General features: G+C 31.6%; 2 protein-coding genes across 2 annotated transcripts in view; one reads left to right on the top strand and one right to left on the bottom strand.

Annotated features, from left to right (window-relative positions):
- Positions 1-10,413, top strand: part of LOC118182524 (N-acyl-phosphatidylethanolamine-hydrolyzing phospholipase D-like) — an 88,679-nt gene extending 78,266 nt beyond the window's left edge. The window contains exon 7 of the mRNA XM_085807721.1: positions 1,966-10,413. Coding sequence (XP_085663847.1) covers positions 1,966-2,121 — 156 coding nt within the window. The 3' untranslated portion in view covers positions 2,122-10,413. The remainder of the gene's footprint in view (positions 1-1,965) is intronic.
- The window catches only part of LOC118182523 (ras-related protein Rab-29-like), a 69,038-nt gene continuing 60,823 nt past the window's right edge, over positions 10,334-18,548 (bottom strand). The window contains exon 6 of the mRNA XM_035351876.2: positions 10,334-10,531. Within this exon, the coding sequence (XP_035207767.2) occupies positions 10,405-10,531 (127 nt within the window). The 3' untranslated portion in view covers positions 10,334-10,404. The remainder of the gene's footprint in view (positions 10,532-18,548) is intronic.

Here is an 18,548-nt window from a genome sequence, read left to right on the forward strand (position 1 = left end):
TGACGTTAATATTTTCTACTATTATTCTTTAGTTTGGACTACAGGTTTTTCTTCGCCATAACAAACTATTCAAAGGTCACTAATTGAGTTAATGCAGTATCACAAGAGCCTAATCCTTGTTGCACATGATCTAAGGCATAAAGCCCGAATGGAATAGCATTGGAAGATCAAATAAAGATGTTTGCAGATGAAAATATGCCATATTATCAGGCATTTTCTTTTGTGTAAAATTTGTTGTTAAACGAGACCTATGGTGCGAGGTTGTGTCCAAACTGAATCTGTGATGGAACTGTGCTGTTGGTTGTACTGACGATTATTTCTGAAACAGATTCCTAGACTGATTAAATGTTTCGTGTAATAGCCTATCTCATTGCTTGTTATGCCTGGAATGCAAAATATCTAGGTAGGACATGACTTCTTTCTTTTTCTTTTTTGACTTATTTTATATGATGAAATATTAAAATTAATTCATCATCATAAAATAGAAAAGGAGGTTGGAAGATTTAAGACAAACTGTTGTATCTAATTTTAATATAACTGATATTGACATCAAGAAACATGTCTTAAAAGTTTAGTTCATCTATGTTGATTATAAGGTAATCAGTATAAAAAATATTTTTTTAAAAAGCCTGTTCTTGTAAAAGGAATCGTAAGAAATACAGTTTTGGAAAGATTGAAATATGAAGGAAGGAAAATAAATGAATGCGATAAAGCTGTTGATTTAAAGATTTGAAAAACGAAAATTAAATCAAAACGTAAAAATCAGTTAGACTAGACTGGCAAACTTGCTGATTACTGAGAATAAAATTAATGTCACTTAACATTTGCTAAAGTTCACACATTTAAACCCCTTAGCTAACTGATGAGCTGGATAAAAATAAAGAACTAAATCTTTTTAATTTTAAATCTATGCTTATTGTAAGAGCATGATGAGAACAACAATCTATGACAACATATCCTGACAGCCCATCTATTAGCCATAATTAACTAAGAGTTAGCTAGCAAATAAAGTTTTCTTCAAGCTCAAATAAGCCTTTTGTGCTGTGATAATAGATTTGAATAATAAACTGTATGCAAATATTAAAGAACTGGCTCATTGATTAATCGACTATAGTAAAGTTTGGATTTTAAGGCAGTAATAAATGTATTGTGGGAGGAAATTATTGCGGAATTTATGTAACAAAATTACAGTTCATGTTAAAATATGAGATACTGTTAGTTATAGGACAACATGTGGCAAACAATTTTCTAAAGAAACATTATATGTACCAATGTTGCCTATTAGCCACCATTAAATTAAATATGTTATTCTCATCCCTTATAATAGTGCTCTTCTTTTCAAAGCTAGTATTGCCAGTGAAACCTTTTTAAAAGCATATTATTCTGTTTTCTTCCATTGTTCATTGAAATAAATGACTTTAGAGATATATTTTTTATATATTAAAAAAAATTACCACTGTTGAAATGACACAGACATATTAGATTTTTAATTCTTTCTAAAATCAAGGAGCTGAGTAGCTTCTGTTAACTTCTTTTAATACAATGCAAATTTTAATACATCAATGAACATAAATGCTTGAAAGTAATTTCCCGTAGAAGTATTTATTTAACTTTTGCTTAAGATTTTTGTAAGGTCAGTAGTTCTGAGTGCTTAAAGATTTTTTTTTCTTTTAAAGCATGTAATAGTGAAAGGAAGCTAGTTAACGAAATTGGAGTGACTACTAAGTAGGTTGACTGACTAAATGCATGTGCATTTTTTTTGGTTAAACTGCATTTCAATTAATTGGAGATTTATTGTAGCATTAAAACTGTTTTTTTTTAAATTTTTTATTTTGCATATGAGACAAAAGCCGTCATATCATTTTTGTTTTGTGACCTACAACCATATAAAATTTATGCCCAGAATTTTCTAGCATTTGTGTATGAAGATCTAACATCAACTTATGTTCTGTTCTCTTTATTTAGTATTATCTGGATCCACCACTGAGACTAAGAGAAAGCTTAGACAAGTATGAAATTCCTCATGAGCTTTTTTTTACAATGAAACATGGAGAAAGTAGATTGATTGCTCAAAATAACTTAGTCAAAAGAAATCTTTTAACAGTGCAAAATAACAGATAGTCCAAGAATTTTTTTAAGAATATTGACATACAATTAAAGCATATATTATTTTTTAGAGATCAAATTTTTGTTCTCTTGTATTCTGAGTGATTAAAGAAAAAGACCAGTGCATGCTGTGTAAATAATTGAAACAGCTAAAAATGAAAATTTGCAGTTTAATGTTGTAAATGTTAATATAAAAATAAAAACTTGTCTAATTTGTTTCATAGTTTGATTGTGGTTTGCCAATATTTTAATGTGATTGCATTTTCAGTTTGCAGGACATTGAACTGTTTGCTATATGTGTAGTGCTGTGCAAAGATTTAGTTTCCATTCCCTTCCGGTTTGAGATTTCTTGATATCTCTGCTATACCAGTTCTTGTGTATTTGTTACTGTTTAGGAAGACTAGGTTTTGAAATAACCATGTAAAAAAGATTACTTGCATTTTTATTCCCAAATTGCACCCATGGTTAAAATTGCAGTATGTATCAATTTCTGCGTTTTCCTATAGATAGTAGTTTTCTTCTTCCACTTTAGTCATTTATCATTTGGTCTTTGGTTTTTTACAAAATATTATACATTTAGCTGTTGATTTAATACCTACCTACAGGTTTAATGTTGGAGTAGATAATAGTTTTCTTCTACCACTTTATTCAATTGTCTTTCGGTCTTTGGTTTGTACAAAATAATTATATATTTAGTTATTGATTTAATACCTACCCACAGGTTAATGTGGGAGTTTGTTGTGGTTATCATGTTAATAACATATGCAGTTGTATTGAAACATTGGCAAAACAAGATTTGAACTTATGGTCCAGATATTTGATTGTTAATTCTGTCCATCAACTTTATACATATGTTGTTGATTTAAAATGCATAACAATTATGAGAATTTAGTTTTATATCAAAGAAAATAAATGTGGTGGTAAATTGAATATTTTTGCGTTACAATTGCTTTCTTGCTCTTTTTTAATGCTGTAGTGCCTGCTGAACAATGGTGTGTTTTTCAAAAATATATATTTGATATATTTCATATAATAATTGTGCAGTATATATGAATAAAAATGAACTGTCATTCAATACAGATGAGCCTTATATTTTTATAAGGATTTAATATTGTTATCTGCAAAAATTTATTTTTAAAAGCAGATATGTTAGATTTTTTTATTTTTTGTGCTGTACTGGTTTATAGATTGCTGAAATGTAGTTCTGCTCCATATTACAATTATTGAAGTACTGAAGTATTAGTAAATATTTATACTTTTAATGCTTATAAGAATGGTGGTCAGTGTGATACTATAGAAGCATTTCTCACCATTTCATGCGTGTTTTTAATTTGTCTTGTTTAGAAACAAAAATTAACAAATTGCTCATGGTGTGTTATTTTAATCAAAATCTTAAAAATTGGACATTATTGGCTAGTAAATTAAAAAAAGGTGACTTGTTTAAGTGAATGCATCAAAAGTTCTGCGAAAGCAGCACTTAATATGTGCACCTGTTTTAAAATTTTAGTTTACTTTGGAAAACGGACATTTTGTGTTGACTATGACACATAGTGTACATGAGATGTTTTAATTGCAAAATTAAAATAGCTTACTATAATTAAGCAATTCATCCAAAATTATTCCCAAGTTACATTTTTTTTGTCACTTCAAATTTATGCAAAATTTATCTTCTGAGCTTTGCAAAATAAAAACAGGTGAGAAACACAGCAAGTGAAGTGTAAAATTAGTAATGCAACAAACTTGAGTTTGGCGTAGATATATTCAAGATCTTATCGATTTTGAGGGCAAAAAAGCATTTCTTTGTGAGGAGCAAAGAATCAGTCTTGCAGATTTCTTTGCTCCTGATGAAGAGGTATGTATATTTTTTGCCCTTGAAATCAATACAGATCTTGACTAAATCTGTGCCAAACTCAAGGTTTGTTGCGGTACTAATTTTATTATTGAAAAATAGTTATAAATTTAACTGTTGATTTAATCTCTGAGTTATGCATGGAGGTTGTCCTGGTTATATTAATGTAATGTGCAATTGTATAGAAACATTGACAAAATGGACAAGGTTTTAATTTGTTGCCTGAAGGCTTGTTTGTTTTAAATTATTCTGTCCCTAAACTTTATAGCATTTGTTGTTGATTTAAAACTTATAGCACTTATGATAGAGTTGTTTTATGTCAAAGAAAAATTTGGTGGTGACACTAATGTGTAACTTTTAATGTTTTGTGATCCCTTTCATTTTATTTCTTGGTCCTATTTTATGCTGTACTGACAGATGGACAACGGTCTGTTTTTTTTTAAACTATATATTTGTTATATTTTATATGATAGTTATCGAAAGTGCAATATTTATGAATAAAAATTTAACTGCTATTCTGTATAGATCGGCCTTATATTTTTTAATAAGGGTTTTATGTTGTTATCTGCATAAATTTATTTATGAAGTCACATATTTTTGATTCTTTTGTGCCATACTGATCTACAGATTTCTAAAATGTAGTTCAACTGCATATTTCAAGCATAGAGTTACTGTAAAAGTAAATATTTATACTTTAGTGTCTACAAGAATTGTCTGTGTGATGCTACAAAAAATTTCACTGGATTTCAATTTGTGTTTTTATGTGTGTATTGTTTAGAAATGAAAATAAGCAAATTCTTTGTTATTTTAATTAAAATCTGTAAAAGAAGCATTATTGAATTGAACAAGGTATTACTTCTTTAAATGAATTCATCAAAAGTTCTGAAAAAGCAGCATAATAGGTGTTTAAAACTGTTTAAAATTTTAATTTGCTTTGGAAAATAAATGTATTGTATAGAATGGATAATTTATGAGATTTTTTAATTGCAAGATTAACATACTTAATTAGCGTAGCATGCAAGGAAGTAATGCATAAATCATTTGTAAGTTGTATTTTTCTATTACTTTTTTGTTCTGAGAAGTTTATTTTTTATGGAAGCTTGTGAAATTTAACGTTATAGGATTATCTTTTGTTATATACATAAGTGGAAGAAAAAGTCTTGTCTTGTGAGCAGTTTGAAAAGGGATATATATTGCATATTCAAATATTTTTAAATAACGAAAGCAAAAAATTTAAGATGTTGCTGACTTGTTCTGTTAGAAAAAAATATTAAGCATTGAGTGAATACTTTTATTTTTCAATTTTTATATTTGATTTGAAGCTTAGCGATACATTTGTTTATGTATTTTTTTGGAAATATGTATAAGTATACATAACATTGAAAAATCTTACATTACAGTGATATTGAAAATTGCTTATAGTTTATGCACAGTCATTTATAATTTAATATTTTTAAAATGCATTTATATATGGCACACACTGAATGAACTTTTGTGCAAAATCACTAGGTAAGATTTTTTGTTGTAAATAAAATTGTATATTATGATGTATGGAATTGATGTAAATGTATGGAATTAATGTATCACTCAGCTCTGTATCTATTAGCTAATCATTCATGTATTGAAAACAAACTGCTTTTTAATTTTTAAATCGCATGATTTTTCATTTTTCAAGTTGAGTGACTATTGCCACATAATTTTCATTATGTTCATTACTTCAGTCGTATTGACATGAAATATCAAATGGGATTGAATTGGGCATGAGAAAGAGAAGTACCATTGATTATAGTTATTTTATCATAGTTTGTTTTCTTTTGATTAAAAAAATCATTATGCAATTCTAGTGTATAATTAATGTTTAAACTTCAGTTAAAAAACTGAAGTTAAGAATTATGTGGGCAAAATTCTGTTGAAATGCAGCTTAAATTTTCTGGTTGTCATTAAACTAATGTTAATAGTAAATCATTTAGCAAATGTTTTGTTTTCAGTAGTCAATTTCTGTTTCTTAACTTTTTTTATATGGTGATTTGATTTTGCAGTATTTTGATCTGCATTTGAAAAATTTAATTTTGAAAGGCATTAATTAAAAAAAATTAAAAATGTCTTTCTGACATTCGGTAATTAGAGACATCTTTTTATCCATGTGCAGGCAAAAGTTGGAAATCCTCTATGCTCATATATGCACATGTTCATAACATAACGAGTGACATTTTTTGTGTGTATAGAAAAAACTAAATGAATGTAGGCAAATGTGACAGTTTTTAACTTTCCAATGCTTTAACATGAGGTAATAACCAACCAATGAATCAAAGTAATGGTAGCAAGTCTTTTTCAGAAAAATTACATGTAGGAGTGAGAAAGGACGAATGAAAAATACATACCAGGTTGTTAGGCAGTTTGACTTTTCTGATATGGAATACATCATCCTTAAACTGTGACACTGCAAGAACAGAGCCATAGCATGTTTATTGCCGAATGATATAGGAATTTTTAGGGTATATTGTTCTGTTCTCCTTTGGAGCGTGGGTGAGACCTTGCATATAATCTGTCAGAAGACTGCAAAATGCAGCTCATCTCCTGATGATGTCCCTTACATTCTGTGGAGCTTAAGTCTGGAGAACAAGCATGCTAGTCTGTTTGACAGATATTCTCACCCTGCAAGAGATTCTGCTGGAGGGGACATGGCCTTTTCATCCATTAATTAATTTTATGAAGATGTGCTTCTTGACATTGGCATGTGAGAGAAAAATATATCTTTCTAACATTAGTGTGTCTAGTAGCAATAATTTTTGCTATTTGTAGCTTAGGCATTGCTTTTATTTTTTAAACTTTATTGTGTATTTTTCATTACTTTGTGGTCAAAAACTGATATTGCCAATACAGGTGAAGCTGTATTGAGTAGTTGTTTTAAAAAATAATTGGCCTTAACTCTTTGGCATCGAAATCGCCCGTAGCGCCCGTTCATTCAGGCAACGGCAAACCGCCCCAACGCCTCGTTTATTTTCTACCTAGTTCTTTCCCCCCCACGTTAGTGTATGGCTCATTGGTTTCCTGAGTTGTTAAAAGACATGTCAATCATTCTTTTGAAGCAAATAAAGGAGAAATGCGGAAAGCTATTGACGTTCGCAGGTGCAATCCGGCCCTAAGGTGAAACTGCGCACAATGGATGAATGGATGAAACCGCAAAAGGGGGAAAGGAAAACTATTCCAAGACAAATTCGTAAACACGGGCGTTTTCGATGTTTGTTGAAAACAGATTTGGTCGTCTCTCGATGCGAAAGAGTTAATCAAGTTGGGTATATAATTAGTGATGAAACAAAAAGGTTTTATCTACATGTAATATCCATTGTTCATAAATAATGAAAGGTTTATAATTTATTACTTTATTATATTAAGTAACTTTATCTGAAAATTGGACAAAGTAAAAGCAGTAAGAGAGAAATTCTGTATACATCAAAATAAAAGTTTCTGGGTGAGTTCTGTGAAGATTAGATCCAATAGTTTAAAATAATAACACCGTTTATTGTATTCCTTATGAAATTTTGTAACCTTTTTATCTAAATAAGGGTCAGCCTAAACATTTATCTAAATGCATAAAATTTTCTGATGGTTATGTGTGACATATGGTGTCTTGGCCATTGAACCATCATTCTTTTCAATTCCTCATCCTTCTGAAATCCATAGCGGTTTTCTGTGGAAGATGAGAAGAGATAGTAATTAGTGTCAGATTTGAATTATATGGAGCATGATCTGAAATCTGTCTTTTGAAAATGTTGCAAGATTTCATAATTTGGAGCAGCCATGTGTGGGTGAATATTGTCATTATTTCTTGGGAGTTTACCTTCAAACTATATGAAATCTATACAGTCTGTAAAGCAGTTTTTTGACTTAATATTTTGCATTGGTAAGTGTATCTTTCATATTTACTATAAGTCCAAATTATGAAAGCATTTAGATTTCAGGTCATTCATAATCACTTTTCTATTCTATAATATATTTTTCTGAGAAACCTCTTGATAACCACAGATTTTGTTGGGAGGAGGATATCATAATGCTAATAATATGGTAGCTCAATGTATAGAACATTACAGTTGAGAAGATAAGCATTAAAATAGTCCAATGCTTAGCTGAATGCCTTTGTCATGGCAGTCAAATGGGAGTCCGTCCTGTGATGAGCTATGTAGTTTGTGCTTTCTAATGCTGAAATGCATCTTACTTTGTTGCTGGATGTTTATTGAGTTTTATGTTATATCAATCTTCCATTTAGTTGATGGGTATGGTACTAAAGTGTTTTCTTTTGTAAAAAATTCAAGAAAATATTGTGTAACAAAAAATAACTTAAATTCCAGAAGGTGTTTTTAAGCAAATTTGTAATCTTTTTAGCTTTGGTGTTCTTTTAGTGTTTAGAATAAAATTTGTCAGGAATGTATGTGAAAAGTCATATCAGATTTGACTATTCATTGTTTTTTATGTTATTTAATGTTGATTATTGGCTTTTAAATTTAATATATCCTTGGACTTTGTCTTCTGAACTTTTGTCTTTGTTGATAGTTGTATCTTTACTTCCTTGTACGAAGTAAAGGAAGTATTGTAATTGCAAAAAATTCCAGGTATCATATTTCAGTGGAAATATTCATTTTGATTTCCTGAATCCATTTGGAAATTTTTTTGCATGACATTTGTACGTGCAGACAGAATAAAGGATTGTTTTCTAAAACTGATTTTAAAATGGATTCAAAAGTGATTTTTTTTTTCATGACATCTGTGTATGTACATACATATGTATGCATTTCGTGTAACTCGAGAGCAATTACTCTGAGAATGCTGAAATTTTGAATATGGGACTGCTATAACATCTAGTTGTGCACTTCCCTTTTTATTGCAATTGGCAAAAACAAATGTGTATGTATATAAATTTCTTCTGTAAAGAGAACACTGGCCACCCTGTTTGATATAGTGGTTAATAACTGTCGGTCGTATCATTGGGCCTGGGTTTAAATCTGGGAGAAGGTTTGAATGTTTGCGAGTGTATAGTTTTTGTGTTGCATAAGGCCACTAAAAATACTGGCAAGCCAAAAAAGTCCTTTTGAAAGGCTTGATGGTAGGGAAGAGGAGAGAGAGACCCCGGATCCATACCTCAGGGGTGTGGTTTGTTAAAATTGGGATGGAGCTATTGATGTAGTGTGGTGGGTCTGTATCTGTAAAATAATTGGTAAACTTTGGTGTCCTCACACTTTTGTGTCTTGTAGAGGGTAAATTAATGCTCTCTAGCAGTCAGTTGTGAAATGTCCTAAGTTTCACGTATGTGATATGATATATTTGAATTGAAATGTGCCTTACTGTGATTAATATTAAACCAGTTTTATTTCTGTCAAAAATTTTAATGTATATGGTAGAAACGTATTATATCTTCTTTTTAGTCCTGAGGCCAACATAATAATTCTGAATGATGAAATTGAAATTATTTCTGTTGGAGTCTGTAATATTAATTCTTAATTATTAATTTTGTGTAATTTTGTAAAGTCTAGGTGGGTTAACTTCTATCTATATACTGGAGTAGGAGGAACCTACACAGGAGAAGGGTTCACATACTCTTTATTAACTCTTTAAAATTTACAATATGTCAACTCGCTGCTAACAAACTTCGCCTCTACTTGGGCGGTAACTGAAAGTCGGATAATTGAAACTAAAAGTTGAAATATTAACAAGTGATAAAACTAGCCTACAGGGCTCGGCGAGATCCCGAACTTCAACCACCTTCTAAGCTAGTGGTAGCAAAGCAATGCAGTTAAACCACTTGAACCAGCAATGAGCAAACGTACCTACGGCAGATAGAGCCTAACTCTCCCTTTCTCCTACCAAAACTCTGCTTTTAACTACTTCCTTCAAAATAGAAAATTTGCATTTGTTCATGCGCGCTACAACATTTAACTATTCTGGCACTGACAATTAGGGGAATGAAGGATTATAGGAAAGTTTCAAATAAAACTTTAAATTATTAGTTAAAATAAATATAAATCCCTACAATTAATTGCTTTTTAAATTTCCAATTGATATTTTGACATTGCTACCATATAGTTGGATATTTAATTAGATGCATATACTGGATGTGTCTATCCTTCTGTCTCAAAATATATGCATAATCAGTATATTATATCTCTCTCTACACACACATATATATGCAAAATGTCATTAATGTGAAGTTAGAAGACAACAATGTATTCTCTGTACAAGTTGTTCTTTATTGCCCCTTGTAAACTTTCTGTTAGTTTCTTACTTTTATGCCTTTGTCAGTTTTTCACAGTATAAGAAACATTGATGTATTGTGGTTGCAAGTTGCATGCTTAGTTAGTTTAATAATTATTAATTACTCGTATAAAATACTTAAATATTTATTTATTGTTATTTATTGTACATATATATATTCTAAAATATACAATAAAAGTAAGTTATTTGCAGCAGCTTTTCTTTTTCTTTTGGATTTTGCGTACATCAATCTTCTCATTTCCCTCGTCTACTTCATCTACTACTGACACTGTTCCAATATCCTTGCTAAGCATAGCATCAACGAGGAACCTAAATGTCATTAATAAAATAATTAAGTCTTATGCAGATTTATTTTACAACCAAACATGATAATATAAATTCTGAATTGGTTTCCTCCTAACTGAAAAGTAGCTTATATGAAGGGCATTACCAGAATTCTCAAGTACAATTTTGGGGCAAGTAATGATAAAAAAACACCAAATTTTCCGCCTAAAAATTCCAAAAATAAGCTTTTTATATCAGAAAAATATGAAAAGCATCATGATTTCCATTTCTCATTTATAGAAACTGAAAATTTTTATCCTTTGTAATTCAGTTTCTCTGCAGTCTTCTATGAAATAATACAATGAATTCAGCGTTTTTGCCATATTATTTCATGTATTTTATTGGATGAAAGTAGTTTAGCTCTCTTATTTTTTGCAATCTTTTTTGAGGTAAATTTTGTATATTATATAATACATTTTCATGCTATCTTTAGTAGGATCAGGCTCGAGTTATTAATTTTGGAGCATTCTTCGTACAAGCATGTGTAAAAATTTAAACTTTAATAGTTTAGTAAAATATGTTCGCGGTATAAAATTTTTCGTAATCTAAAACTCCGTTTGGTTGATCTTTGGATTATGGTAACTTGGCGATTTTTTGGCGAAAATTTGGCGACCAACTCTGCTACAGCAACCCTCTATTTCTTTTTCTCCGCCATTTTGTCTTCACGAAGTAAAGACATGTTTCTTTTCTTTTTATTTACTGAACACTTTTTCCAACAATCTACTAGCCGAATTACACTTATGCTAGAAATTTTATGTAACAAAACTGCTTAATCATGACAAATATTAACTGCAAAATTGGGAAAAAGTGTACAATCGCAAACTCCTTGCGCGTTTTTCAAAATAGCACATACACATAAACCATTTACACGTCAACTTATTTTTACTTAAAAAAAAAATCCCAGAATTGCACAAAAATGGCATTGCGCACACTCTTCACTATATCAATGTACACTGCTTTTATCTCATAAATTAGAAAAATTTCACGAAAATACATGACAATTTTCTCAATCTTTAAACCCGGTAAAAAGAACATATATGAAATTACCTGATCGCGAAAAAGTATATACCCTTTCCAAGGATGAACATTTCCACGTATAAAATAAATAAATATCCAAAAACTTTTACCTCTAAATTATCTATTATATTATAAACGTCACCAACGAATTCATACCGCAAACATTACAAATGGTTACAAATACTTAGTGTCAAATATTTAAATTATTTCCATTCACGTTTACTTTCACTGAAACGTATACCAAATTCCTACAAACATATAATTCACAAAATAACTATCATTTAATTAAAATATAATTAAATTCAAAAACACTACTTAAAATATAAATAAGCACATACATTAAATTAATAAAAATTAGCTTACAATCCTAATTACTTTAAACTAAATCATTGCTAATAACAATTTTCCAATAATACCATATTACTTTATTTACTCCTTACATTTAGAACAATGCATAAAAATAATATCCTCAGATAATTAAAAATACTAACTTACCTAATCTTCTTCAGAATCTTGATTACGTGGCGGATACACTTTTCTAATTGATTCAATAAAATTATTGAAAGATTTTTTCTGCGAATTTTTCCTCCATACTTCCTCAGCTAAATAAAAAACAAAATTCTCTTAACACAATGCGTCGGAATGGCGCTTTTTATAGCACTCCATGTGCCCTCTATTGTATTCGTATGTGCACCTGTTTCAGGATCTTTAAAAATGATATGGTTCACAGCAAGATTTTGAAAACCTTCATTCTTCAAACATGCATACGATTTCCAGCAATCAGATATGATTATTGTATCCGGTAGAATATACTGCTTAATAAAATTTAATAAGCAATCTTTACTTCTATCTTGCACAACCTTAAAAAAACACTTATTACTACCCCTTTCAATCTCACCAAACACCCATTTTCCTTCCACTCTCCTACCTCTCTGATACTTGCGCTTCCCAAACTTACTTTCATCAATTTCAACAATAACATTCATACCACCAAGCATACCCATATCATTTTCGCAAAATTCCACGCACACTTCCCTACAGAAAGAATTCCAATCAGCTGCAGTACTACTGCTAATTTCTAAATCCGAAATCCAGTAGTCAACTGGCAGTCTATTCACCCAATAATAAGAAATTAATAAAATTTCACCCATACTCAAACGACTTTCAGCAAACCACGTACCCTCCTTACACTCCGTTTCACAAAATGTCCATTCACCAGATTTCTTGCACCGTCATTCAAACTTATCTGTAATATCCTTCCTTTCACACAATCTCATTTCATTCCCACATTTTGGACATTCATACTTATCCGCAATTAAACCTACACTCATACACCATTCAACCAATTCTTTTGAATTATCAGATAAACGCATTAAAAATTTAGAATTCACTTTAGACAGCGCCATGCAATCCGAAAATTAATCAACACTACTTCACACAACACACAATGAAGCTTAATACAAAATAATATACTACTTCAGATATTTTTCCAAATTTTTTTATTTATTTTTTTCCTCCCCTTTTCCGATTAAAGAACTGTAATTCGTCCATTAATGTCACATGACATATCTCATGATCTCTCATTTCCCTCACACAAAATAATGCGTAATCGGAACTGAGTACTTCTGACATTATTACCAAAGTCCTAGGTAGTAACCTTTATCGCCTCCAAAATGTCGCCAAACTACCAGTTACCATATTCCAAAGATCAGCCCTCCGTTTTATTTCATACATTGAAACCAAGCATTTATGAACTATGATACTAGCTTTGAAAACTTTTATGGAGTTTCCTGTATAGTCGCTCTTTGTGTGCGATAGCTACTGTACATTAACGAGCCAAAACATTATGACCGTTCCCACATTTTTCAGTGAGCTCGTCTGGATGATGTGGAGGGCAACGTGATTAATTCGGGATGGTATTTAACTGCAGCTGTAGAAGGTAAGGAATTATTCATGCACTTAACTTTTGCGAGTGATGGAAAAGGCTGCTGATCTAAGCGAATTTGATAGAGGGTAGATTGTAATGACCCGCCGACTTGGAACGAGCATCTCCGAAATTGTATGACTGGTAGGTTGTTTACCATGTGCTGTGGTAGTACTTATGCAGAGTGGATAAATGGCGGTGAAACTAGCAGTAGACGCCAGACGTGTTGGACGTCCATGTGTCATCAAAGTAAAAGAATGTCGGAGATTGTGCCGCCTTTGCACTGCAAAGTCGGCGCCGGAGAGTGGCTCAGCTGAGGTTCAATACAGTGCAGGTCTAAGTGGAAGTATTTTGGAATATACAGTTCAGTGGACACTGATGTTGGATATGGGACAGCGCAGCAGACGTCCCACTGGTGTGCTTGTGTTGACGAAGCGTTATTGTCAACTATGCCTACATTCGGCCCTCAGCATCGAGATTGGACCATGGATAAGTAGAAGACAGTTGCCTGGTCGCATGAATCACGATTTGTCATTCATCACGTCGATGGTAATGTAAGGTTACGCAATCTTCCAGGCGAATAATTGCTCTCCCCCATACAAGCAGGTCATACACAGGCTGATGGTGGCGGTGTTATACTTTGGGAAATGTTCTTATGGGCAGCTCTGGGAGCCTTAGTTGTAGTAGAACAGACCATGAAAGCGATGGACTGTTGGAACATAATTGTGGATCAGTTGCACCTTACATGTCATTTGTCTTCCCAACTGGAAATGGAATCTTCCAGCAGGACAATTCCCCATGTCACAAGGCTCGAAGTCGTTTGAAGAGTATAAAGATGAACTCTAATTAATGTCCTGGCCGCCTAACTTGCCATGTCTTAACCCGATAGAGCACATTTGGGATGTCATAGAGCAGCAGCTCAAACCTTAACCCTCTCCGCCACGCTACCATTTAAAGTCGGAGTTTTGATGAAAAAAAGGTAGGCAGTCTAATTAGGCCTAGAGGAGTAAACAAGTAAAATTTTGTGAAGATAGCATTTATCGTTTTAATTCTGTGAGTGTGCCCAAAGTGGCACACTGATTGAATAGAGCTTCGAAAAGAGTGCTGAAACGAGCATTGTTGTCAATGAACTGACCGATGAGATGCGGAGAAACAAAGAATACAGATTCTCAGTTGTCCTAGATTATCGGTGAGCCCAAACTGGGCACACCTAGGGTTCGCCGTTTGATAAGCAAGATTTCAAGGTAAAAATTTAAAACTAATATAGAATAAGGAGATTAGCATACAGCAAAAAAATAACATAGAAATTTCTTTTCAAACAATTCCTTTTATACCCTAAAAATATCTGGAAACTTTCTTTGAAAAATGAGGGTCTTAAAAAACTAAACATAGCCAAAATATAGGGACTGGTTTGTGTTGATCTGCCATCTACTGTAAATAAAGAAGGTTCAGAGTAACCTATGGAAATCTATAAATCCTTTTTCATTCAATTTTTCTGTGCGTACAGAAGGAAATTTTTAGGTGTGTCCAGACCGGACACACTGTGCCGCAAAGGGTTAAACACCATCATGTCGGAATATCTCGATTTTGTGTGACTGCTGCCTAGACATTTGGTACAATCTATCTCCAGTCATTTACCAAGAACTTGTGGCATCTATGGCAAGAGGAGTTGCAGCTGTTTTGCAGGCCAAAGGTCGCTCAATGTGTTATTGAGTAAGTCATCATAATGTTTTGGCTCTTCAGTGTATAATAAATACCATGCAATTATAAATTAATGATGACTCAGATTTCAAATATGTTGAGAAGCTGGATTACTGTTTGGCAACAAATTAGATAAATGCGATTCTAATAATTAAAAATATGTAAGAAGTTGCATTTAATTTAGAGCTTTCGTACGAAATGTGTAGATGTCTTTGGTTTTTAAGTGTGAAAAATTAGCAGAATTAAAATTGTAGGTCAGACCTCCAAAGCAGCTGAATTACAGCGATAATGATTGTAATCTTTTAACTTTACTCGTAATAACATTTTTCTCTTAATTTGAAATAACTCATATTCATCTTAATCATCATGGGCGTAGCCAGCTCATATTACGGGAGGGTGCCCATTACGACTCCTATAGTTTTACTGTTCTACCTATTACAGCATCTTCAAATATATAGCTAATTATTACGTGATGGCCATATTATGTTAATGGAAGTTATCTTAATATAAATTTTATTATTAATAAAATTATGTAACATAATTATGGATATATTGTATTTGATTATAGTATTTAATTATTACCTTACAAACATATTAAATGTGAAACTCTGTTTTTGTTTTCACCTTAGACACTTTAACCTTTATTGAAGCAATTTTAAAAAACATAAAAAGGAAATAATAAATAACAAAAATAGAATAATGCTAGTAAAAGTACTTATAGTATTTTACTTTCATTTCTGATGTACACACTCGCATACATACAAAGAAATATTAAAAGAATTTTGAAATTCATCTTACTTTGATTTCATAATACAACTATAAAGATAAATAAATATATAAAATCCATATTTCGGTTGTATATAATTATATAATAATAAAGATATTGAATTAAACACATAAAAGTTGTAAATACATCATTTACTTTGGACATGAAATTAAATGGCAAATACAAATTTAAAAAAAAAGGCAAACATTTTTCTGGCCTTTCATTTTGGTTCGGCAATTAAAATGCTCCCAAATTCTATTTTCCGTCCTTGTAAACTGGCAAATATTTATATCGATAACTTTATCAATTGATATTTCTTTGTTATAATGAATGTGCATTAGTGCCAAGGAATTTCTGCGCTGTTCTGTCATAGTAGCTTTATTGTAATTTTTTAACCTTTTCAAAGCACTTGCGGAACGTTCACATTTGCAAGAGTTATCAGCAGTGTAGCTATTATGTGCAATACCACATCAATATTTAGGGAAAATATTTATTCGAAGCTTTTAAAGCCAAAACTTGTGTGTCTGGGAGCTTTAGGAATAGACATAAAATGACGTCGCCAACGTTTTATCTCTTCGTTTAAAAATTCCGGAGAGGATAAATCATCTTTATAATGTCACCTTCAACTCATTTACAGCAATCTCATTTACACGATCAGCGCAAACTGATGGTAGTACACAAAAGAGGGATGATGCAGTCATTTCTAACTTTAAAAATTGAGATTTTAAATGGAAAATGAGATGGTTAAGTAAAGGGATTGCTAAAATAGTTTTGTAAAAATAAAATACAGAATCACAATAAGCATTATTTCGATAGACCTGCTTTCGAATGATACGAGGCATTTTAAGCTCTACATCTAATTTTTTATACATTTGTCCAGCATAATCAAATATACTCTCAAAACTCTTTTTTACATTTTTATACTTAGAAATATAAAACAGAGTTATTTCCTGGACCATGTTATAGGCTTCCACAATATCAACAGCTCGTCCCTGAAGTTTAAAAAGAATTCCTTCTAAATGAAATAGATAATGATATGCTGTTATGAATGTTACAGTGAAAGCAGATGAAATGATTGAATTTGGCAGAACCATCGTGTCTCGCTTACATTGCGCAATCCATTGATTATGCACATGAGCATCTGGTTTGGTTGAGCACACAATGTGCTCTAAAGCTTAAGTTATGTCGAAAGAGCTTTGATAAAAATGATGATACGCCTTATGCCGCATGGCCCATATTCTCCGGCAAAGTCTAATATTATTTTCGTCGACCTAAACCATATGGGAAGACTCGATCATATGTATATAATGTAACCAAAAATGCAAATTTATTAGCCCCAAAACGTAAGACACTATAAAGTACAAATAGAGTTATATTTAAACTTAGCCACTTAATAATATTACACAGAAGAGCAAATATACTCATAACAGCAAAAGAAGAAGACTGAAAACACTGTTTGAAACTTATCGTATGGATGATTCATTTCACAATTTTTACCTCAATATAAGTAATGATATTTTTTATTTATAACAATAATTTGAATTCAGATAAAAATGGATTTCAGCAATACTTTATCTGCAAGATAAGAGTTAACGACTGCTAAGTTGCAGAATGCGATTTTGCGCTTTTTATGTTCTAGTCAATATAACGATTTATTGGAATTTATTATTCGTACATAAACTTTAATTATTTAATCTGTATTATTCAACTATTTTTGTGATAGGTAAAATAGTGAAAAATAAAATGTTTTGAAAGATTTGCGAAAGATAAAATAGTTGAATAGAGCACCCCAGAGACCCTCGGATCCGTTCCCCTGGAGTATTCTCCATCAAAATTGGGGGGGGGGGTAACTGAGGTAAATCTCACTGTCACCTGAATGGTGCTCAAGGCTGTTGCCAATGGCAGGCGTATTCTAGCACTCTTGCCATGAGGAACTTCGTAGGCTTGGGCTGACTACGTCAGACAAGTGAGCATAAGCAACAACAGCAACATGATAATATCTCTGAATAGTATAGTTAAATAAAATTAAGATAACTGCAAATGAAACTAATGTTTCGAGTACAATTCATAACCGAAGGTAATTAATCATTGAACAAGTTTGCCAATTACCAAAATGTTCAGTTTAAATAAACACACAATATCATGAATTTTGTATGGCATAAAAAGTTATTTTATTTATTATAATTATATCTATTATTATAAAGGCTATACTTGTATAATGGTCAGAATTTTCAAATGAAAGGGAAAGATTACTTACCTTTTTCCACAACCGAAATGCTTTCAGAGTTCATTTCGTTAGAAAATGAATACGTTTTTGGAGAAAAGAAACTCTCGATTTATTTAACACTTTTTTTTCTAATTTATGTGTTCTTTTTTCAGGGCGCCCCATATTAAGTAATTTATTTTAACTCAGCACAAGTTAAACATTACTGCTAGTAACACAACACACAGCAAAATTTGTGGGAAAAACATAGCAAGTTTCGATGACGTTAGATCTGATCCGTTACTTTTCACTTTCTCATGATCGAACTGGTCGTATTCCTCAAAGTTTATCCCTAAGGGCTAATCGGACCTCCTATGGCGATTACCGCAAT

Source organism: Stegodyphus dumicola, chromosome X1 (genome assembly GCF_044657685.1).
Source record: "Stegodyphus dumicola isolate Sdum_Otavi_A_Nest chromosome X1, ASM4465768v1".
Taxonomy (NCBI): Eukaryota; Metazoa; Arthropoda; class Arachnida; order Araneae; family Eresidae; genus Stegodyphus; species Stegodyphus dumicola.